The sequence below is a fragment of the Mandrillus leucophaeus genome, unplaced genomic scaffold, assembly GCF_000951045.1.
Source record: "Mandrillus leucophaeus isolate KB7577 unplaced genomic scaffold, Mleu.le_1.0 Scaffold1025, whole genome shotgun sequence".
Classification (NCBI taxonomy): domain Eukaryota; kingdom Metazoa; phylum Chordata; class Mammalia; order Primates; family Cercopithecidae; genus Mandrillus; species Mandrillus leucophaeus.
This window is the reverse complement of record NW_012098377.1, coordinates 13,119-37,887: the sequence shown is the minus strand read 5'-3', so window position 1 is coordinate 37,887 and position 24,769 is coordinate 13,119. Positions and strand designations below refer to the sequence as shown.

Below are 24,769 nucleotides of genomic sequence, written 5' to 3'. Positions count from 1 at the left end.
CGGCCACTGCACTCCAGCCTGGGCGACAGAGTAAGACTCCGTCTCAAAAAAAAAAAAAAAAGAAAAAGAAAGATGTATGCTAAAAACAGACCAAAGATAAGAACTAATGCGAACAAACAGACTAAAAAGTGTGAGAGAAAGGAGAAGGGCAGGAGCAAGAGCTTATGGGATATAGATTTAGGGAGCTAGAGAAGGAAGAAGTAACTAAAAGGAGATCGAGTAAGAGGACAACACAGTAGTGTCAGCCAGGCGCATTGCCACTCCTATAATCCTAACATTTTGGGAGGCCAAGGTGGGCAGATGACCTGAGGTTGGGAGTTTGAGACCAACCTGACCAACATGGAGAAACCCCATCTCTACTAAAAATTCAAAATGAGCTGGGCGTGGTGGTGCATGCCTGTAATCCCAGCTACTCGGGAGGCTGAGGCAGGAGAATCGCTTGAACCCGGGAGGTGGAGGTTGCAGTGAGCCGAGTTTGTGTCATTGCCCTCTATCCTGGGCAACAAGAGGGAAACTCCATCTCAAAAAATAATAATAGTGTCATAGAATCAAGGGAGGATTCATTTCAGAGAGGAAGCAGTCAATTGGCAGGAACTAAGGAGCGGCTTGAGCAGAAGTTGAGAATAGCTGACGAAAGACAAAAGAGTTTGTGATTAAGAGGTTATTAGTAGGGCCGGGCGTGGTGGGGATTGGCAAATCACTTTAGGCCAGGAGTTCGAGATCAGCCTGGCCAACATGGTGGAAACCCCATCTCTACTAAAAATACAAAAATTAGCCAGGCGTGGTGGTGCGTGCCTGTAATCCTAGCTACTCAGGAAGCTGAGGCAAGAGAATCACTTGAACCCAGGAGGCAGAGGTTGCAGTGAGCTGAGATCATGCCATTGCACTATAGCCTGGGCAACAGAGCGAGACTCCATCTCAAAAAAAAAAAAAAAAAAAAGAGGTTATTAGTGACCTCAGTTATTAGTGGTGGTTGAGGATGGAGAGTAGGGGCAAGGAAGACTAAAGAATCTAAAAGACTCTTTAAACTCTAGACTAAGTGGAATCTAGTATTACAGTTTGGCTCTGAAAGGAGAAAGAAGGCAGTAGCTTGTGGCATAATAGCAAAGTTTAGTCTGTTTTATTTTAAGTCCAAGACAAACCCAATCATGTTTTTCAGGGCCAGGGGAATGTGACTGTTATGCTATTTTGCCATAACTTCATTCCTTTCTTCAAATATCTGTGTAGCCACATTGGAGACAACAAATTTGAATCTCTTTCACAAATATCAGGCAAAATCTTGATCATGCCCCCTGTGACTTAGGATGGATGCTGGCGCCATGAGAGTGGAATCACTTGGATGTAGCACAGTCTATGTTTCAGGTGTGTAGTAGTCACGGGAGCTCATACAATAATAAATATCCTCCCAATCTCAGTGGCTTCACACAGTGTTTCTTTCTCATGTCATGGTCTGTTTAGCTGTTAACAGGTGTTCTTCCATGCAGTGACTCAAGCTGCTTCCCACCTAGTGGCTCCACCATTTCCCAGGGCCTCAGTATCCACTGGACTTCTGCAGACAGACATATGGAAAGAATGGAGACTCTCCTGAAAGGTCATGGAGGCCAGGACTTCATTGGCCAAACTTAGTCGTGTGTCTCAGTGAACAGTAGGGGAGCCTGGGAAATGTAGTGGAACAGCATGCCCAAGAAGCGGAGGGGAAGTACAATTGCTGAACCACAATAAGCTTCTTCCTTTGTTTTTTTCTAAACTCATTCAATCCAGTATGTAATAAACTTTTAGATTCTAACAGAATTTGCATTTAGCCTGGCCTATACTCTCCCCTATTTCATTCACTCAACAAATGTTTGTTAGGTGTCTACTGTGTGTCAAGCACTGTGAATGACTTGACATGTCACATTCTAACAAGCAGGCAAATGGGAATTCAAAAGTTCAATACAATGACATAAGTGCTGTGCTAATTGCATACTGGCTATGGGAGTGCAGAGGTGGATTAATTCTGCTCGGGTAGTTCAGGAACAATTTGCAGAGGAGATGGCATTTGACCTGTGACTTGCTTAATAGGAGTTCACCAGGCTAAGAAGTTGGATTAGTGGGTAGAGATGGGGGGAGGTTCCCATCTTCCAGGAATTCTAGGCAAAAGGAACAGCATTAGCAAAGGCATGATGGGGTGTGGGTTCTGGGCATATTTGGAAAGCTCCAGGTCTTTGAGTGTAGCTGGAACTTGTGTGGAAGAGATTGTCTGAAGCTAAGTCGAAGGGGTAAGGCCGAGGCCAATTTGTGAAAGTCTTTATGTGATACACTGTTATGGGCTGAACTGTGTCTCTGCAAAATTTATTTGTTGAAGTCCTAACCCCCCAGTACCTCAGAATGTGATGACTGCATTTGTAGATAGGGTCTTGAAAGAGGTAATTAAGTTAAAATGAGGCCATTCAGGTGGTCCCTAATCCAATATGACTGGTGTCCTTCTAAGCAGTGGAGATTGGGACACAGACACCCACAGAGTAAAAACCACGTGAAGACAAAGGGAGAAGACAGCCATCCCCAAGCCAAGAAACGAACACTGCTGACACCTTGATCTCAGACTTTAGCCTGCAGAAATGTGAGACGATACATTTCTATTAAGTCACCCAGTCTGTGATACTTTCTTATGGCAACCCTAACGGACTATTACACATCCTAAAAAGAGGGATGGAGGGGATGTATTCTAGAAACATTTGGAGTCAGAATCCAGGAGGCTTGAGAAGTGAGGCAAGGTGGGGTGAGAAAGGGAGCAAAGCTAAGGATGGCTAAAGTTTTTAGCTTCAGATTTCCTGGGTAGATGGACGGTGGGGCGAGTCACTGTGAAATGCAGCAGAGGAGGAGGAGGTTGCATTGTCCTGTGGTCACTTCTCAAATGTATCTTACCCCTCAGCAAACCTGGAAATCCCAAGCATAGTGCCAAGATCGTATACTGTTTTAAAGCTCATGTAGGGCCTTGTCCAATGCACTACATAAACAGCACTGAATAAATGCTCATTTCAAAGAAAGCCTTTCCCAGGGGACTTGGAGCGTGGAAAAACCCACGGTTTAGCCAAGTATTTTATAGTTCTTATCACTAGATTTTCACTTGCTTTCATGTATTCCAAATAATTCTGAATTGCACAGTGCTGGGAGAAGTGCTGTGGTTGTTAAAAGCAGAAGCCCAAGAAGTGCTTGAGCCGCTGAAACTTGCTGAAGAGGCAGAGAAAGACATTTCTAATTGGCTGCATTTCATTTGCGAGGCTGGCAATTTGACGTAGAAGTCTTAAGAAAATTGCTAAACCCCAGGGAATTGTCCTAGAATAAAAGAAAATCATCCTCATGTCATTTATAATACAGAGGCAAATGCCATGCTTTGTTGTCATTTCAGAGTTTTCACAAGATGTGTAACATTACAAAGCCCACGATAGGACAAAAGGATCAACTCTTCAGCAATTTTATTAGTTTTGATTTTCCTTTTAGATTTTGCTATCATGTTCTCTATTTTCTCCCAGACCCCCTGTTTTCTTCTCCATTAGCAGTAACTAGAAAGACACTTGGCTGACAGATTCTGAAAGACTGCTTTCCTTTGCCCATTGTTTCTTCCTTCTCACTCCTTTCTCAGTTGACATTCAGATTTATTACATTCTCTGCAGCTCGTTTTTTGAACTAGCTTTATGTTTTTTGAAAACTTCTATCTCAAATAAAATATCCAGAGCCATACAAGATAGCACTAAAACATTTATTTATTGCCTCTCCCATTCCAAGCATTATAAATAATAAAGCATTTGTTATAGATTAAACTTCACATAATTTTCTTCCAAAGTCCTCTTCTAACATTCAGTAAAGGCCATGATCACTTCTGAGGAGAAACAAATAATGTACAACTAATAATGTACAAGGAGAGGCTATTTGGGGAAAGGTATCCATCTGTGCAGGATTACTTGGCAAGTGTTTTAGGCTCGCAAAAAATCTGAGAAATGTCGCACCTCTTCATTCTTTCTTTTCCACTTGGTGTGTAAGGCCTCCAAACCCAATACCCGTGGGGCCAAAATTTTTGGCATAGCAAACTGTGAATGAGAAGAGGATAAAGGGAGAGACAATGCATTGGTTAGTGCCATTTTTTTCAGGGTCTTCTGTCTGAGCACAGTCCTCTAAGTATTAGAGACATCCTTTTGATAGATTTATGCATAAGTTGGCTGGGCGTGGTGGCTCACACCTGTAATCTCAGCTTTTTGGGAGGCCGAGGCAGGCAGATCACCTGAGGTCAGGAATTTGAGACCAGCCTGACCAACATACAGAAATCCTGTCTCTACTAAAAATACAGAAAATTAGCTGGGCATGGTGGCGTGTACTTGTGATCCCAGCTACTGGGGAGGCTGAGGCAGGAGAATCGCTTGAGCCCGGGAGGCTGAAGTTGCAGTGAGCCAAGATCTCACCACTGCACTCCAGCCTGGATGACAGAGCAAGACTCTGTCTCAAAAATAAAAATAATAATAAAAAAAGATGTATGCATGAGTTAACTTTTTAAAATAAATTGAACAATACTTACCTTAGATCTGTTAATAAAAATTGTTTACACTTCTTGCCACTTTACTAAATGTGTTTGCAGATATTTTCTCATTTGAGTCAGCAACCTCTGGATTGCCTGCCCAGCCTCATCCCCTGTTGCCTCCCAGCTCTGCCTCCCTTCCTACATTCCAGGCACGCAGAACCACTTGCAGTTCCTGAATGAACCGTGATGTCCCAGCTTAAGTGTCTTTGTAATCAATGATTCCTCTTCCTGGAATGCCCCCTCCCAAACCCACATTCACCCATCAAGCCTCAGAGGAAGAGGAAGCAAGTCTTGTGAGAAGCTTTCTCCATTACCCCAAGCTGGTTCCTTTCCTCTTTTTAGGTGACTGCATTGTGAATGTTTCTCTACTATAGCTTTTTTTCTTTTTCACTTTGAAATGCAATTATTCATTTACATGTTAATTTCACTACTGACTTCAGCAATATTTTAGGGTATTATGAGCAATGAAGGCTGAGGACCCCCTATGTCTTCTACTGCCAGGAGACGGCAACCATCTGTCAGATAGTGGGCTAGTTCCCATCCTGTGTCATCACAGGAAAAGCTTTGGCAGCTGATATGGTTTGGCTGTGTCCCCACCCAAATCTTATGTTGAATTGTAGCTCCCATAATCTCCACATGTTGTGGGAGGGACCCAGTGGGAGATCATTGAATCATGGGGGCGTGTTGTTCTTGTGATAGTAAGTCTCAAGAGATCTGATGGTTTTATAAAGGGCAATTCTCCTGCACTTACTCTCTTGCCTGCCGCTGTGTAAGATGTGACTTTGCTCCTCCTTTGACTTCTGCCGTGATTGTGAGGCCTCCCCAGCCATGTGGAACTGTGAGTCCATTAAACCTCTTTTTCTTTATAAATTGCCCAGTCTTGAGTATGTCTTTATTAGCAGCATGAGAACAGACTAATACAGCAATCTACAGTTTTGACTTATAAAGTCTTCCCTCTTAACTCCCTTTCCACTGCTCCTCTCACTTCATTCCAACATACTCCTTTGGAGATTCTGGAGACACCATCATTAAGTGATGAAACTCCACTGAGCAACAGAATAGGCCTAGGCTCAGGGGTGGAGGACACGTTGCCTTGGCCCTAGTGCATCCCTTCCTTTGATAGTATCAAGAAGGAGCTAAGCCTCTCCTGTTTCTCCACAACACCAACAGATCATGGAGGCAGCGAGAGGCAGAGCCGCAAGGACCAGGAGGAAAACCAGATCTGTCCCTATGATCACTAAGTAATGTGCAACATCAACAACAGAACTGTTAGTGGGGTTAGGCAGGAGGGAGATAGATATGTCGTGATAAACTCCAGGGAGGCCAAACTGAGTTCACCCTCCTTCAGTCACCCCCTCTGCCACTCAGGTGAACAGAAAGATGGTGTTTCAATTTTTGGAAGGGGGTGTGGTGTTAGTTGTCCTGGCCTGAGGCCTCTTCCAAGACCAGAAGCAGGGCACTGTTTCCTCCTCTTCCTCACTCCCCCAGGTGCCTAACTTCGCCAACCACTGAGCGTCTGAAAGCATCTGGTCTCTGCCAGGTTCTCCAATGGAGAGGACCAGAGCTGGGTCAGGTGGGAGATTCCCTCCCCTTAGATGGTTTTGCTCCCCATTCTGAGAACCCAACGCTGCCCAGGCTGAGCAGCCGTACCTTCTGAAAGACACAGGAAGACCTCCAGGCGTGAAATAATTTCCCCTCCCAAAGGCCCTTTTAGGGAAAACATATTTCAAGAAAGTCTCCAGAATCACTCACCTTTGCAATAAAGTTCCCCATCTTTGTCAGTGACATTTGTGGACTCCAGACTCTTCCCACAGATGGCACAGCGGAAACAGGTCTTATGCCAAGGCTGAGGGGCACAGAAAAGTTGCATATTTAGTGAGGTAGGCAACACATTCTGTTGCCATTTCAAGTCCCTGACTAGCAGCATCCAGAGGAGTGACACATCTTAACCATTTGCTTACCTAATGGGCCGCCGTAATTTCTCCAGGGGTTTGGAGAAAATGAGATGCTGTGGCCTTAGCCAGCACTTCTCAGAAGCCTGTAAATGGATTTGTCATGGTGATTTGCATATGTTTTCCTTCAGAATAGACTAAACAGAAAAGGGCTTCCTCAGGCCAAAAAGATCCAAGGAACGGAACTGGTCAGAGAAGGACTTGGGCGGGGGCACTCGGTGATGTTTATGTTGGATATAAAGTTAAAAAAGGAAAAAAATAAATCAGGCAATTGTCCAGGGAATTCAACCTTGTTTTAACCCTCTGGTTTAATTCCTCTGTGCAATTCTGATGGCAGAGTTGCATAATTTAGATGTTCTAGATCTCCATCCTCCTGCACATCTGCATGTCTACCAGGTACAGCCCAGGGCTTCTCCTATGTCTTCAAATGGCCAGTCTTAGGGTGGAGCCTCCCCTTGTGTTTGAAGTTAGATGCTCTCCACGGCCCTTCCTCCCACCATGTGGTATAAACAGAATTTTTCTCTTTCCTTGGGTCTGACTCCTTTGATGAGTACCCAGGCTTTGGGCCTGAAACTGGAACTTGCAGAGCACGTATGCATGAGTGTCTCAGACATCTGATGACTTTCCTGAGAGCCAGGAGGTTTGTAAGTGAGGATGCTTCTCACTGCTGTGAGGTGTCTGCTATATCCATTGGTTGTGACGGCAGCAACAGGTTGAGTTAGGCAGTGGTGGGTGGGTCTGGGGATGACATCTTTTGTGGGGATTATTGACACTGGAGGGTAGGGGGGCTTTTGCTTTGTATCCCAGAACTTTCAGTTGGGTGCCTTCCATCTAGTAGAATAATGCTTGCTACATCAAACTGTACCAGTTCCAGCTTTCAAGGGGCAATGCTAGATGACAGACAGCCCCAGCCAGGGAAAGTGGCTGAGGATGAGTGGTTTGTAAAGTGGTTATGGGAGCTAGAGAGAATGACAGCTGCTTGCAGTTCCCAAGTTTTCTCTCATTCCTCCTGAATGGCCTGGTGGAGATAAGCAAATTCTGTCTGGCTCGTACAGAAGCTCTTACCTTGCCACCTCCCATAACCTTCTCAGCAGCATAGACTGATTTGCCACATCGAGGGCACTTCTCGGATTCTCCAAACTTCGCAGTGAACTTGGAAGGGTTGCTGGTGGTAGCTGAGCGTGCCGGCTTTGGGGACCTGTTGGAAATAGACAAATGTAATGTAGATTTCCCTTGGCAAACAGTACAAGAGCTGTGTGGCCTGGAGTAAGTGACCTCACTTCTCTGTGCCTTGGACTCCTCATCTGGAAAATGGGGATAATTGTGGTGTCTTCCTCACAGCGTTGTTGAGACGGTTAAATGAGGTGACATGCGTAAAGCACTTTGAACAGTGCTGGCCTGGCATGCAGTAAGGGCCAATAAATGTTAGCTAAGGCCGGGCACGGTGGCTCACACCTGTAATCCCAGCACTTTGGGAGGCCGAGGGGGACAGATCACGAGGTCAGGAGATTGAGACCATCCTGGCTAACATGTTGAAACCCCATCTCTACTAAAAACATGAAAAGTTAGCCGGGCGTGGTGGTGGGCACCTGTAGTCCCAGCTACTCAGGAGGCTGGGGCAGGAGAATGGCGTGAACCCGGGAGGTGGAGCTTGCAGTGAGCCAAGATCACGCCACTGCACTGCAGCCTTGGTGACAGAGCGAGACTCTGTCTCAAAAAAAAAAAAAAAAAAAGTTAGCTAAAATGGGTTTAGAGCTTAGAGCTTTCCTTTTTGTTGTAAAGCACTTGGCAAATGTCCTAGTTATGTTAGCTTGTGTTATTGTTGTTGTTGTTTTGTTATTACTACTATGCTTATGTTTTTCTGGACCATTTGCAAGGCCACTTGCTTCCTTTCTAAAGAGAGTTGTGAAAATTACAGAGCAAGACAGGATCTTGACAGTGGGTGCTAATCAGTTCCTGATGAACCACAGTCCATGAGCTGATGCACTCCTTATCATAAGCGAGGCTGTCGTCCTGCCTCCAAGGGTCACCTGTCCCAGGAGAACAATGTCCAAAATAGAGGCCTAATAATAGCCTCTCATGTGTTCGTATCTTTTGGTGTTTGCTTGTATATTATATCAATTGAGCTGTACCACAACCCTATAAAGTAGGCAGGGTTGGTTGGAGGAGATTGAGGATCAGAGGGTGACTGCCCAAGGCCAGGCAGCTCATGACTGATGGAACTAGCAGGAAATCCTAGGTCTTCAGACCTTGTTACTCTTTGTGCAGCATCACTAGGAAGCCCTAATATTGAAAAGTGAACTTCAGTTAAGGCGAGGCAGAGAATGCAGTTGGTATCATATTTTCTTCCTTAACAAGAGTCTCCATTTGAGATTGAGTAATAAGAAAAATGAACAAAAGAAGCCTTCTCTCTAAGATGACTAATCACACATCTCTTCACTTTTCCAGGCCCTCCTGTGGCTTCCTGTCTTTTGAAGGGATCAGCTGATTCCTCAGACGGCCTAAGTGCTCTCTGGGGGAGGCCCTCCATGGGACACTTCCTTGGTTGGGCTGGGCCTTTCCGGTCAATCCCAGTGCAGAGCAGAGCCTGGAGGTCAGCTGGCCAGACGGTATTGTCAGGCCAGTGGCCATCAAAATTTCCTCAATTCTGGGCTGGAGGTCAGTGTGATTATCAAGAAAGTGGACCCAGGGGACCAGACTGGTGGATGGAGGTGACCAGAGTGATGCCCCAGCTTCCCTAGGATAATGTGGTGGGAACTCTAGCACTGTACTGGCAACAGGCAGCCAGGGAACCAATCATGATTGATTGTTTACTCTGAGGCACAGCCCATCCCTGCAGACACACTCCTCCTGCCATGTGGACATTTGTCATCTTACAATCCAAGAGAAGAAATCTTTTCGTGACAGGCACACAAAGAATGGCCATTGCTTCCCTGCCATATTTATATGATTTACACAGAAACTCTCAAAGGGGAAGAAAGGAGACTCCATGCAGTTTTGCAAAGGTCAAACAATGGAACATCTGTACATCCTGGGTTTTCTCTTGACATGCAAACCAAGAGCCATGGTGTAAAAGTAATTGCCCTTTAGAAAGGCAGATAATTTAAAGAGAATCTTTGGAGAGATGACACATTGTTCGAACTTGGTCAGACTGAGTATTCCTATTGTTGGCAAGTCAACAATAGAGTCCATTCTCCCACTTCCAGAAAACGTTGCTATGGGAACGAAATGAACTGTCCTGATAATTGGAGACTTTAACAGGCAAGGGGGAGCAGGGCAGTAACTCACTGTTGGAACTGCAGGCCGAGATGCTCGCCCGTGTCCGTGCTGAGACAGCCAGCGCCTTGTCCATACCCGATCCCTTTGGGGCCATATCTGCGCCCATAGCACACTTTACAGTAGATCTCCGACTCGTGAGCCGCGACTGTCGTGCTGTCAAGAGCCTTCCTGCAGGCCACTGCCAGGAAAAGGAAGGGTCATGGGATTGGAGTTGAAATCCTTCTCCCCTTCCTTGCACTCCCAATGCCATGCTCGGGGCCACAGACCCAGCATGAGGGGCCCCTGAGCCAAGAATACAATGTTGATTCCGACCGGAGCATCTGTCCTGAGTTGTACACTCCAAGACAGTCCCAATCTCACAGATGACGAAATTGGGTTCAACGGTTCCCAGCTGGAAAAGGGTGGAAGCTAGCATTAGAACGAGATATATAGTCTCAGACCTGCTAAGGACTGCATCCCTGAACCTTCCTAAATGACATCAGGGAAGTGTGTGTGTGTGTGTGTGTGTGTGTGTGTGCGTGTGCGCGCGCGCGCGCACGCGTGTTGGCAGTGGGTGGGTTAAGGTAGGAGAGAAACTTATTTTTTTCTTAATCATAAAAGAATCGGGATTGAGCATTTTCTATACTTACCATGGCCTTTGAAGGACACTGTGATATTCAAGCAGACAATTGCCATTGAGGCTAATTTTGGTCAAATTCTGGAAGCAGGCCGAGACGGGCGGATCACGAGGTCAGGAGATCGAGACCATCCTGGCTAACACGGTGAAACCCCGTCTCTACTAAAAAATACAAAAAACTAGCCGGGCGCAGTGGCGGGCGCCTGTAGTCCCAGCTACTCGGGAGGCTGAGGCAGGAGAATGGCGTGAACCCGGGAGGCGGAGCTTGCAGTGAGCTGAGATCCGGCCACTGCACTCCAGCCTGGGCGGCAGAGCGAGACTCCCTCTCAAAAAGAAAAAAAAAAAAAAGTTCTGGAAGCAGAGGAGGTGGGGAAGGGGATAGACTTGCCTTGTTAACTCCTTAGGCTTCTATTGGCTCAAGCTCCTGGTTACTGTATGTTACCTAATGTAAAGTATCCTCAAATATAAGGCAATCACGCCCTCATTTTTCCAAAGAGAGGATTTATAGAAAGATTTATTTTACAAATTTAAAAAGAAACTTTTAAAAATATAAATAAAAATGTCAAATATCTACTTATAATTTTAATTTAGTAATATAAATCAACAATATATTGATTTGGAAAGGTTACTTTTTTCTAATCTCACATAAATTTGGGGAATAATTGTCTTCAGTTCTGTCTTTGCATTTTCAACATCAGCATCTCCCTCACCACCAGAATCATTTCTGGGGGCAGCTGGCCCAGCTTTTCTGAGCAGCTCACCTTCACTTCTGTCCGTACATTTTAAGAGGCAGCCCTGTTTTATACCTGAATAGGAGGTTGTCACCTAGAAATTGCATCTCAACAAGAAGGACCTATTAGTATAGCATTAGGGCAGATTTTTAAAAAGATATAGGATTTCCACCATGTAATGACTTGCTGTATTGCTTTGCAACAATGATTCTTAAAGGTTGTTTATAGTGATGCTCAGTGCTTATAATAGTGAGATAATATCCCAGGAATAATAATATGCAGCATTAAATGTATTTGCCTTTAAAAAAAAAAACCAGTTCCATCAAATGATCCCTATAAGCAATCCAGCATTGAATGAGGTTATTTCAGGCTAATATCCCTTCTTCAAATGATATTTTCTTTAAAAAAAAAATAAAGTAATTGAATATGGGAGTGGAGGAAGAAGATAAGGTTGTAGATGAGGTAGGATTAGCCAGGGGCTGATGAGTGTGGGGCAAGGGAGTTTATTCTGGTACTTTATTAGACTATTCTGTCAACATTGTAAGTGTTAAAAAATCTGTACCAAAAAAAGTTTAAATCAGCAAATAAAATAATTGGAAGAATGTCTTACAGCAGGAGAGACTTTATAAGGCTTTAAACACAGGCATATCTTTTTTATGAAGATGAATTTGGGGGAGAATGTCTTATATTGAGACATAGAAGGCATATACTTCTCTCTACCCTTCTTGTTACTGTCAGTTACCATCCTCCACAATAACTGCTTACATATTTGCTGATGGTCTAGACTCTGAGTTCCTTGAGGGCAAGCCTGTTTTGTCTTAATATTCCCAGAATTTAGCACAAGGTCTGGGCCAGAGTTAGTCCTCTGTAAACATTTATTGAGTACATGAATGAATGAATGAATGAATGCATGTGTCAGTGTAAATCAGTGAGTTGTTCACAATTATACAATAGTAAGTTACAGAGCCACAGCTTACCTCAGCTCTTTTGACTCCTAGTCCAGTGCTCATTCCCATCACTCCAAGACTGCCTATACCCTACCGTGCCCTGGCCAATTCTGTAGCCACTCCCTGATTTTTGATGAGCTTTTGTGAACAGACAAAGGAGAACCGTGCTGTCCAATGCTGTGGCCACAGCCACATGCTGTGCTATAAGCACAAAATGCACATCAGATTTCGAACACTTAGTACGAATGCAAAAATCATGTAGAATATCCCACTGATCATTTGTATATTGAAGTATACATTGAAAGTGCAATGTTTTGGATATATTGAGTTAAATAAAATGTTTTAAGTTTAATTTTGTCTGTTTATTTGTACTATTTTTAAACTATGGTTACTAGAACATTGACATTTACATATGTTGCTTGCACTATATTTATTTCTTTTGGACAGCAAACTCACTTTCTAGATTTCATAATTCGTCTAGAGATTTAATTGTGAAGATTTATCTAGAAGTCAGGGGAACACTGGCCTGGGCACAATGTAAGGTAGACCCTGCGTCTCTGAACACCATTTCCAGCAGCTGCAGAGTTGCCTGCAGACAGGCGATTATCTTGTGGTAATAAAATAGAAAAGTGTGCTCCTCTCTGGGGCTCTTCTATCCATCATTCCTGAACTGTATGCTGCTCCAATCCTCATCCCATCAACGAGTTCTCAGGAAATATGAAAGGGTTAAAAGGGATGTACCAAAAAAATGCTCAAATCTCTTCTACTATGACTCCTTTGAATAAAGCATCTTCCTGCTACCTGGGAAAGACAAGACACCCCCTACTATGGAAAGCTTCCCTACAATTTCCTGTTCCCACTCAGTTACCAAAGTTGATCAAAGGAGAATACAGGCCTAGAAGGCTGGATTTCCAGATCAAGACCCCCCAGTTTTCTCCTTGTAACAACCTGTGCAGTAGGTATAATCATCTTTGCTTTACAAATGGAGAAATTGAGGCTCACCATGGTGAAATGACCTGCCCAAAATCTCAGTGAGTACGTGGCAGAGCCCAGACTCAAACCTGAGTCCCTTTTACTCTAATTCTAGAATTCTTTCTAATATTCCTAATCCTATTTTTTAAAGAATGCTAGCTCTCTTCGGACAAAAGCTCCAACAGATGGAGTCCAGCCCTTGGAGTTCTTTTCAATTGCATGGATGCCTTGCAGCTACCGGGCTGAAACTTGGGGGTGCTGGTGTGGCAGTGGGGACTATTTGGGGAGGGGGCTTGGCAAATATCCAGCAGAGCTAGCCCTTAAGCCAGACCTCCTGGAGGGAAGCAGAGAAGGTAAGTGGCCATTTCAAAACCAAGGCCAATTTTGTCCCAAACAGGACTAGGTGCCAGGAAACAGTGTAGAATGCAGTCACGTCAAAGAGCACTGGACGTGGAGTCTAAAGGCAGAGGTGCATGTATAAGGCTCTACCGCAGATGCATATGACCTGGGCTTAGATGTGAGAAATGACTTGTGCAAAGTCACATGAGTCAGGCCAGACTCCCAGAGGACCACAAGGTCTCAAGGTTCTCCCCATTTTTGACATTTGTGAGTCAGTTGTCTAGCGGGTAATGGTCAGGATTCTTTTCATGTAGTTACTGGTGCCCAGGCCCTGAAATGCTTCCCTCTCTGACTCTTACATACAGAGTTGGCGTGTGTTGCCCCCCTGCCTGACATAGGTTCTCTCTCAGGCAAGACCAGTCACAGCCGGCTTCAGTCACAGCTGACCAGAAGGGGCAACATAGACAGCCAAATCCATCCTGGCTCTAGATAAGTGCTGACTTCCTTTCTCTGCCAAGTCACATGTTGTCAATGTCGCCATGGGGTCAAAGTTTTCCCTACAGAGAGCAGTGACAGGCTAGTTTGTTCTGACTTTGGGCTACGGGAAAATGAATGGCCTCTGAGCTGGGCAAGTAGTCGAAGCAAGGGTGTTCAGGAGAGCACCATCTTTTCTTGGTGGGGCCCAAGAGTTAAATTTCTAACCAGTTCCAAGGTGATGCTGATGCTGCTGGTCCCGGGACCACACTGTGAGAACTACTGACATACAGTGTTTGTGATTCAATGTGAACTTTGTGATGCTGTCCGGATGCTGAGGGGCCCCCAGGGTGTCCACCCAACTCACTGCAGTGGAAACACGTCTTGTGGAAACTCCTTCCATTGCACTGGATTTCTTCTGCATGGTAGACAGTCTTTTCACAGGCTCCACATTTTGCGCCTCCGCCCCAGTTTGGCATCTTGAAGACTATCTGGTCAAGGTCAAGTCTAAGGGGACATAAAGCAAATACCCTACATTGAAGTGGCCCCAGGAGTGAACCAATCTCTAATAGTGCAGTGGTCTGAAGACCAGGATCCAGCCCAATTTTTTTTTAGTGTTTCATTTATTCATTCATTTAGCAAACAGCTACTGTGTACTAGTCATTCAATAAGCTCAGACACTTAAATGGCTTTGGGTAATCACTTTACTACTTGGGAACTCAGTTTCTTCTCCTGTTAAATTTCAATAACATCTATTCCTATGTATTTCACAGGGCTCTTGGAAGGAATGAATAGGCTGATTTCATGCACATAAAAGTATGTACAAATATTGTTTTTTTTTTTTTTTCATCTCAAGTTTAAAAAATTATCCCATCAGAACTGGGAATCATCTATGAAGATGATATTTTCTTGTCTAGCTAAGAGCTTTTCAAATCACCTTAGACCTTGCTAAATACAGATTCTGGTTTGGTAGATCTGGGGAGAGGCAGGAAATTCTGCATGTCTAACAGACTCCAGGCAATATTCATGCTGCTGGGAGTGGACTACATTTTGGGTGTCAAATTCTTAGCCTATCTTGCTGAGAGAAAAGTATATTAATAATATATAAAACCTCCTATTCAGAGTATTCCTCATATCCATACATTCCTTTTTAAGAATATAATCGCCTAGGCTCGCAGTGCCTCACGCCTATAATCCCAGCACTTTGGGAGACCAAGGCAGGCGGATCACCTAAGGTCAGGAGTTCCAGACCAGCCTCAACATGGAGAAACCCCGTCTCTACTAAAAATACAAAATTAGCCGGGCGTGGTGGTACATGCCTGTAATCCCAGCTACTCGGGAGGCTAAGACAGGAGAATTGCTTGAACCTGGGAGGCGGAGGTTGCAGTCAGCCAAGATGGCGCATTGCACTCCAGCCTGGGCAACAAGAGTGAAACTCTGTCTCAAAAAAAAAAAAAAAAAAAAAAAAAAGAATATAATTGCCCAGGCTATAAGATACATTGGCACTACACTAGGTCAGTAGTTGGAAACCTGCTTTCTGCTTTCAGGGGTACCCTCCACCTGCTGAGCATATCAGGATGAACTATATAGCTTAACTTTATATCTGTTTTCTCACCTATACAGTTATTCCTTTCCTTGCTGCTTCAGTGTCCTTTAGAAAATCAGATGACATGATGTGCAGGAAGGTCCCACAGAGTTCACAATGCTCAACAGGAGCAAGACCATGGTGCTGACCTGTCCTCTTGCATTCTTGGAGACATTCAGCTATAAGGAGCTGCTGATAGCCACAGCCGCAGGACTGTCATTGTCTCCTCACCGCAGAATTACATTGAAGCGATATTAACCAAAGAAAACTATTTAAAAAAATAATTGTCCTCTGTATTTTTAGTAGAGATGGGGTTTCGCCATGTTGGCCAGGCTGGTCTCAAACTCGTGACCTCAAGTAATCCACCCGCCTCGGCCTTCCAAAGGGCTGGAATTATAGGCGTGAGCCACCGTGCCCAGCCTAAACAAAAATTTTTAGCCAGGTGTGCTGGTGTGCACCTGTAATCCCAGCTGCTCGAGAGGCTGAGGCAAGAGAATCGCTTGAACCCAGGAGGTGGAGGTTGCAGGGAGCCGAGATTGTGCCACTGCACTCCAGCCTGGGCAACAGAGCGAGACTCCATCTCAAAAAATAAATAAATAAAATAGCAATAATAATTGTCCTCATCTGCATATGTTTTTAGTATGAATCCAAGTTTTCAGTTTCCTCAAAGCAGAACTAAAATAAGTCATTGATGTTAAATGAAATTTCTGAAATTCAGCTGCCCAGGGGAGCTGAATTTTCACTGGAATCCTCTAGTTTCTAAGAAGCCTGGTGTGTCAAGTCACGGAGCACTATCCAGCCATTCTGAGTGGCTACTTCTGACCTTCACTTTCCCTTCTGGGAAGCCAGTCACCTTCTTATAATAGTTGGCGATTAACACTAAGCCCTCCTGGGTCAACTGGTCCGGATTGTATCTCACAGTCTCATAACAAAGGCAGTTTTTTGCTAAGAAACAGAAAGTAAATAGCAAACAGACCGCTGAACCTGATACTAGGTCTAGAAGGAATGCTTCTGTCTAAATATTCCCCCAAAGAGTTTTTCCTGCTTAGAAAAACTGTGAGGTTAGCCAGGAACATCCTATCCTTCCTCTCACAGAAGTAGGATCTTCTGCTAATTCAGTAAAATTTTAGAAAAGAACTTTAAAAAAGGAAACATTGTGCTGGGCATGGTGGCTCACGCTTATAATCCCAGGACTTTGGGAGGTCAAGGCAGGAGGATCACTAGCCCAGGAGTTTGAGACCAGCCTGAGCAACATACTGAGGCCCCTGTCTCTACTCCCCAAAAAAATTACCCTGGTGTGGTGGCATGGTCCTATAATCAATCCTAGCTACTCAGGAGGTTGAGGCAGGAGAATTGCTTGAGCGCAGGAGTTCCAGGCTTCAGCGAGCTATGATCACACCACTCTACTTCAGCCTAAGTGACAGAGTGAGGCCCTGCCTCTAAAATAAATAAATAAGAATTTCTTTAAAAATGGAAGCATGTAGTTTTTCTGTTTCTATAGTTCAGGTTGTTTAGGAAACTAGAAAGAGTAATGGATTTTGAGTTGAAAGGTTTAGAATTAAAACTCACGTTCATTCGTTCATTCATTCATTCACCCTGCATTTACTACCTGCCTATCATGTGTCAAGCACTGCACTAGGTACTCAGTGACAAAAGGGGGAAAACTTATAAAAATGAGTAGTTTGTGACCCCTGGCATTGAGAAGCCCATGTTGTGTGTGAAAAATAGACAAGATTCAGAATGCTGTGTACCAGAGAAGAGTCTTGTGAGACATGCTACAGAAACTCAAATGACGGAGTGGCTCCCCACATTTAGACTGGGGATGAAGGTAGTGAACTGTTGGAGGGTCACAGAAGAGATCACATTCAAATGGGGTTTTGAAGGGTGAATAGGAGTTCACCAGATACAGAAAAGTGGGAAGGAATAATGCTAATGAAATCATGCAGAAAAAAGAGCAAGCAGAAAAGCATAGAGGTCTAAATAGCCTCTAAAGAGCCCAGATTTGTTTATTTCGGACTCCATTTAAACTATAGACTTTCAGGGCTGGAATAGATTTTTAAGATTGCTGGACCCTCTCATTTATAACCAAAGTGTATTTCAAAAGTAAGCATTTAGGGATATTTTTCTTAGCCAACTTCTTTTTATACAATCCATTCTTCTCTAATTAAAGGTGATACATTTTCTAGAAAAGAATAGACTCACATAATTTTGCTCATGTTCATTTTGATCCTGAGTTTCAGCGTGATATAAAATAGAGGAGAAATGTAATAAATTTCCTCCAGGAATATGGCAGTGACACTTGTAAAATTAATGATATAGAAATTTTCAATGAAAACAACCTTAGGTCAAATTTCTCATTTCAGATTTGCAGTGGAGATTTCATTGGCATGTCTTGCAAGTTAATAGGAGACAGAGATACCTCTTGGGGGATAAAAATACATATATAACTGGGCACGCGTGCGTGTGTGTGTGTGTATTCATTGCCTTGGCATGCTTTTCAAAATGAGAATAAGATTACAGATAATACATCCTTCACAAACTAATGTATCCTAGCACTGGTTGTGTTTAAGTGATCATAAATATCTGACATACATGTATCACCAGGACTTGAAATTTAAAATAGAAATCTGTAAGTATTCTATTAATGATGCTCAGTTCCATTTCTGAAGACGGGAATGTAACCATGGAGGCTAAACAGAAGATGTCTCACAGGTCAAAAAGCAGAGGATATTTTAAAGCATCCTGAATCCAGGCCAGGCGCGGTGGCTCACGTCTGTAATCCCAGGACTTTGGGAGGCTGAAGCGGGTGGATCACAAGGTCAAGAGATCTAGAACATCCTGGCCAACATGGTGAAACCCCATCTCTACTAAAAATACAAAAATCAGCTGGGCGTGGTGGCACGCACCTGTAGTCCCAGCTACTCGGGAGGCTGAGGCAGGAGAATCACTTGAACCCGGGAGGTGGAAGTTGCAGTGAGCTGAGATTGTGCCACTGCACTCCAGCCTGGTGACAGAGTGAGACTCCGTCTAAAAAAAAAAAAAAAAAAAAAAAAAAAAGCATTCCAGAGACATGGATTCTAATCTCGACCTTGAACTCAGGTAAAAAATGTTGATAATAGTATCTCCTGGACAGGACCATTGTGAAGGTCATGAGCATATGATGGAATTTAAAGCAGTATTGAGAAGTTATTTTTGCCCACTTCGCTTTAGGTTACTCAAATGGCACCGATGTGCTAATTAAGGCGCTGCGATCTGAAATCCCAGTTAGGTCCTGGCTTATGAACATAACCTTTTCAGCTTCCCACATTGCTTTGGAATTCTTGTGTCCCAACACTGCCCTAGACAGTCCCAGAATGTGCGTTTACCCTGGCCAGGTACCAAGGGATGGGCCATTTGTTTACCAGCGTTGCCTGGTACTGGCAAGGGTCATTGAAGGTGGGATACCAATTATAGGCTTGCCCGTCACTCAGCCCTGTTTGTCACCTGGGTCACAATCTCCATCACGCCACCTGGCACGACTCTCCGGGCCAGTCCCTGAGATGACTATGTTGTCACTGACAAATTGTGGGTCAAGATTGAAATGGGGGACAGTCTGGAATTTGCAAGGATGAGAGAGAATGGACAGCCCTGTGACATCAACTTGGAAGAGGCTGGACTCCAGATTTGGATACTCAGATCCCAGTGAGAGATTACCTTGTGCCCACTCTTAAACTAAGGTTTAACCAATACCATACGAGAGATTTTACTAGGAATATGCTTCAGTGGGGCAGTGGGAGAAGCACTGGATCAGGTGCCAGAGGCTGGAGTTCTAGTTCCATTTTGCCTCTTCGAAGCTGTGTGATCTGGGAAAAACCATTCAATTTCTCTGAACTTCAGTGTCCTTACTAGAATGGGGACAATAGTCCTTTTTATTTCACTATTGCTGGGAGGACCGTATTAGTTCAAGTACTGTCAAATCATTCTGTAAATTGTAGAGTAATATAAAATGTAAGAGTCAATTAGGTTCTGCCACAACCTTAAATTGTCATTCATCAATCTGAAATTTCAAAAGAATAACTGAGCTGTGTATCTTGGGCACATTATTCCTAATCCAACTATTTCTCCCTTCCTCCCCACCTTCTTCCCTCCCTCCGTCCCCCGCTCTCTTCTTTTCTTCCTTCCTTCCTTCATTCCTTCCTTCCTTCCTTTTTCCTTTCCCTCCCTCCCTTCCTCTCTCCTTCTCTTTCTCTCCCTCTTTTCCCCTTCCTTCCTTCCTTCCTTCCTTCCTTCCCTCCCTCCGTCCCTCCCTCCTTCCTTCCTTCCTTCCTTCTTTCCCTTCTCTCTCTTTCTTCTTTCACTACCAATTGCAAAACTGAACAATGATGAGTTAGGGCAAAAGTGGTGGGTACATAAAATGAGCACCCAGGAGGGAACTTTAGGCCATGACTTTGGGCAGAGACCTCAAGCCACAGTGCCACAATGCCACCATTTTCAGCTCAGTGCTGGCTCAGTTGGTCATCCTACTAGATGCTTGATTTCATGCAGTGAGTTAAATTGTCTACACTTGCTGAAGCAAAGATTTTGGATCATAGGAACACATATATGGAATCTAAGTAATATTAATAGTCATTTCTAACTGTGTTATTGAATCTAACATGCCTGGAGCACTGCCCTTGGGTATCGTTTAATCTTCACAACAACCTTCAAGGTAGGTACTATTATAACATTTACTTTACAGATGAGAAAATGGAGGCTTTGGGAAATTACATTAGTTCAAGTTCTTGGGACTGATATGTGTCACATGAGTAGATTGGAACTTACGTTTCTCTGACTCCAAAACCGTGTTCTTACGTTAATATTAGTTACCATTTATCATTTACTATTTGTCAGTTGCTTTGCATATATTATATTTTAATACTTACAACAGCTGCCCAGAGCAAATTTTATTTCCATTTTTGTGGATAAGAGAACTGAACAGAGAGCTTAAGTAGCTTTTCTAAGATCACACAGCTAGTAACTAGAAGAGCTGCCATTCAACTCCCAGTTAAGCTGGTTCTGTATCTCATGCTCCTGTTTATAACACTGGAGAGAGGACAAGGGTCAGCACTCCACTACCCAGACTTTCCAGCTGATGGGAATTGAGATGTGATGGGTCCATTGTCTCTCCATGGGACACGGAGGATACTCAAGGGTGGGACTAACAGGGAAACTGAATTCATTCACTGGAATCAATGACTTTCTGAGTTACGGCTGTTCAACATGGAAAGGGCTTCCTTGGAACTGGAGAGTTCTCCCATGCTATCGATTTTCAGCGCAGGTGGGGACGGACATCCAAGTGGCTGCTATACAGTAAAGCCCCTTCAAGGGTCCTTCAAGCCCTGAGACAGATTTAAGGATCTGAAAAGTGACTGAAACCTCACCTTGCAGAAAAGCTGCCCAATGGGGTGCCCTCTCAAACCCTCTCCTTTATTCACTCTTAATTTGGGTAAGAAAGATGACATAGCCATAGTGAAATAGCATGGGCCTTGGAAGAACCAAGCTTAAATTCAGAAACACTAACTGTTGAACGTTGGGCAAGTTGGTCAAATTCTCTGACCCAGTGTCCTCAACGCATGTCCTCATGTAAAGACAATATGAGAAAGCTTGTCTGGGAAGGTTGTTTTCAGGTTAAAGAAGATAATAATGGCTGAGACACTATATAGAATTACTTAATACCTAGCAGGAATTGAATAATTGTAGTTACTTGCATCATGACTGTTATTGTTGTTATTACTCTATCTCCAGTTTTCAAGTCCGTTCTGTTAGAATAAACAACTCACTCCCTGCTTGTTCTCCATGGCTCTTCTGGTTCAGACTGTGAATCAGGTTTGTTTTTCAGCCTTCGGAGTGTGCCATGACCCGGGACAGGTGTGCCCAGGTCAGGGTGAGAGTCGGCCGGCCCCCTTGCATTGTTGGATTGGGTTGGAGGCAGCATGCCCAGCCAGGAGCCCTGTGGCCCAGGGAAGCTCATGCCCTTCAGTTCTCGGTGTAGGACATTCAAGGTCAGTGGCTGCTTCCTCCTGAGCTTCTGAACCCAGATATATGACGTCCTGCAGCCAGAGGCCCTTTTACAGAGCCCAGGAAGCACAGGTTGCTCATCGCCAGCATGGAAATAAATCCGACTGTTGGCTCTCACCCCCTTTTAAACTCAGACATGGTAGACACACATTAAATGAAGGCTGTAGAACATGGGCATCTTACACCTTTTCTGAAATTACATCTGAAGTGTGGCCAACTTTTACTCCCCCAAACTCACTCTTTGTCCTATTTTGACCTCCACAATTTATTTTTAAAGATCACATCATATCCCAGTTTACCTCCTGGCTCTGCCGCTTTCTCAGCCACGTGATGCTGGGCAATTCCTACGCTTTCTTGAACTTGAGTTTCTTCCTCTGAAAAATGAGTTTTGCAGAACTTTTTGTGACCCGTAAGTAAGGCAGTACTTGTTCCACACCTGCCCAGGGCCAGAAACAACCATCAGCTCATGATCAACCCTTTCCCACCGTAAAGCTCAGAAAAGGCTCCATCCTCCATGCCCTTCAAGATCATTACTGTCTCCCTTCCTGCCATTCTTCACTGGGATGAATAACTGCAGTTTTTCACATTTGCAGGCATCATATTTCTCTTTGACCATGAAGCCCAACCCTCTATACAGTATTTATTCACAGATATCTGAACAGCACATTTGTAACTGGAAATCTGCCTGCCTCGGGACTTATATTTCCTGTGTATTATATTCCTAGCTCTGGGTCTTTCCTCTTGTAAAACAAATTAATTATCTTCTAACTCCTGGTCAGCTTCTTACCCACTCTGACCTCTGGACTTTTATCAGCACGCTTGTACTTAGCAGGAAACCCTCCCAAAACCCATTGGGTTTGGCTGTATGCCTTTTCTCAACGGCCTCACATAATTGTACGGTTATATTAAACTTCACAAAAGTACTTTCCTGTACTTTATCTCATTCAATTCTTACACATTCCTTTGATAGAGATAGCCTATCCTTAATTTTATTGTTCAGAAAATGGAAACTCAGAGAAGTTAAGTGATATTCAGAGCTATAATTTGAACTGGCTCTATAACCAATTATCTTTATTTTCTTCTTGAAGTTCCCAGGATTTCTGAGTTTGTATTCTATCAAGATTCTGTCTCCACTTCCTCCAAGGGGATTTTGGCTATTTGCTGGCTGAATGCTGCTGCGGCTCCCTCTTTCTTCCCTCCTCTCTTCCTCCCTTCTGCCCTCCCTCCTTCTCTCTTTCCTTCCCTCCTTCTCTCCTTCCCTCCCTCTCTTCCTTGCCCCCTGCCCTGTGTCTCTTCTCTCTGATGGATGACATATGTGTCTGGGCTGCAGAGCACCTGTCTGCCTGAACCCCAGGGACTCAGCTACCTCCTGCCCAATAGCCTGGGCTCATTGCCACCGACCACAAACGACCGAGTTGTTCAGAAAGGGACCAAAGCCAAGTTAGAAGACGCCCTCACATTTTCTGGGTTGTAAAGCAGTTCTACATGCATTGTGATGAATTGGATGTACCCAGCATTGAGATTCAATCCCAGATATAAACTGAGGACACAGGCCATCCCCAGTTCCCCACTCTTCTTGCTGTTTATGTTCACCCTTCCCTGCATAGAGCTGCCTCTACCTCCCTCCAGCCCTGACATAGGAGATGATCCATACATGCTTATTAAATTACATTGAATTGTATGGCAGAGACAAGGTTCCTCAGACCAGTAACTCAAGTCCTCCTTCTTGGAGGAGTCACCACCTTGGTTAAGGAACAGGGCAGAAATTAGAGGCAGCAGCTTGGAGCTTTCAGCAGCATTTCCACTCAGACCATTGCTTAATACCACTTCTTATTCTCAGTCACACCTATGTCTGTCATTCACTGGGGTATTTTAAAAACTCCTTGACTAAAACCTAGAGGAAACAGTGGGAATCCTGACCACTGGCTGAACTATCCCTGCCATTTAATAGAGCTTTTAATATATTTCAACATAGCAACGTCTTTTTGGGGTCCAGTTTTGATTAATTTCAAATGATTAAAAGCAACTTTGTTGCTGAACATCTTTGGGATACAAAAATCGATTTAAAATCAACAAGCCCAAAATCTCAGTCATTCACCATGACCTTTTGAATAACACAATTCCAGCTAATTTGAGCATGGGAAATCTGTCTGATATATTGCATCTAGTACAATCGCTTATCGCTTTGTATCTGTGCCGTACTTTACAGTTAGGAAAAACGTCGCCAATTTATATTGATCCTTGCAGAAGAGGAGACCAAGCCCCGGAGGGCAGGAACCTTCTCAAAGTCTGTCATCCACGAATTATGTGGTGGTTGTAGGACTAGAAGGTCAGCAGACTTTGCATTATTTCCTCCCGCTTTCCAGTTGTTTCAACGACGACGACAGGAAACGTAATTCCACCACATAAGTAATTTTATAATGAGAATAACCCCTTACTCATTTATCTGCCTGTGAGGTCCCTTAAGCCCCCCAAATATTAACCATCCTTGCAGGAAGTTTTTACTACCTGCTAGGTCCACACCAGACACAAGCACAACTTGAATCTCCTTGCACAGAACCAGACAGGGTGCTGGCGCTTGAGGTGTGAGATGTGCCCTTACTCTATAGAACCCTTTGCAGTCCAAACCAGCCACAGAACCAACCCACCTCCAGCCCGAATGTCTATCTCGCTCCACTCACCTGCCTGTGTGGTTTCCGTTCAGCTCAACTGAGTCTGAGGGGCTCTTGTCCTCTTTAAATATATGAAGGCTGTCACCAGCCTTGGCCTGCTGGGGGAAGGGCAGGAGGGAGGCCGAGGGAGAGGGTGAATGAGACGTGAGTAACACAACTGCTATCAGAGGCTGAAAATAGCCTGTGACCAAAGCCCTGAGTTTTGTCTCCCCCAACCCCCTAGCCAGCTGTGAGCCTCTTGGAGAACCATATCACTTGGGTTCTATTTTCACTGCCAATTGCTTATGGCACCAAGGGATCAATTTATGAAGTGTGTCATTTCTGATCAAGTGGTTGGAACAGGAACAAGAGCTAGGGGTTTAACACTGCAAATCATTTCTCCAGGCCCCCACCCCACTGACCTTCCTGGAAATCAATGCAAGGTACCTCCAAATGAGTCATGTGCCATATCTGGGAGCCTCTGGAACTCAGAGCCACAGGTCACCACACTCGTGAAGAGAATTCAGAGCTAAAAATAAGGGTGATGGGTGTCTGAAATGATACTTAGATAATCTCTTCAAAGAAGCTTGGGGAAAAAAAGGTTGGCACATCACTTGGAACCTGTCGCTCCATCT

At 44.2% G+C, this 24,769-nt stretch overlaps 1 protein-coding gene across 2 annotated transcripts in view; it reads right to left on the bottom strand.

Moving 5' to 3' along the window:
• Positions 1 to 3,718: 3,718 nt before the first annotated feature.
• Positions 3,719 to 24,769, bottom strand: part of CSRP3 (cysteine and glycine-rich protein 3 (cardiac LIM protein)) — a 21,731-nt gene continuing 680 nt past the window's right edge. The window contains exons 1-6 of one of the 2 annotated variants that reach the window (XM_011977275.1): positions 24,165 to 24,259; positions 14,230 to 14,369; positions 9,793 to 9,961; positions 7,570 to 7,702; positions 6,305 to 6,398; positions 3,719 to 4,067 (exon numbers count right to left, since the gene is read on the bottom strand). In XM_011977275.1, coding sequence (XP_011832665.1) covers positions 3,991 to 4,067; positions 6,305 to 6,398; positions 7,570 to 7,702; positions 9,793 to 9,961; positions 14,230 to 14,341 — 585 coding nt within the window. In that variant the 5' untranslated portion in view covers positions 14,342 to 14,369; positions 24,165 to 24,259 and the 3' untranslated portion in view covers positions 3,719 to 3,990. Of the gene's footprint in view, positions 4,068 to 6,304; positions 6,399 to 7,569; positions 7,703 to 9,792; positions 9,962 to 14,229; positions 14,370 to 24,164; positions 24,260 to 24,769 lie in introns of those variants that run through there. The other variant, XM_011977272.1, reaches the window with a different exon arrangement.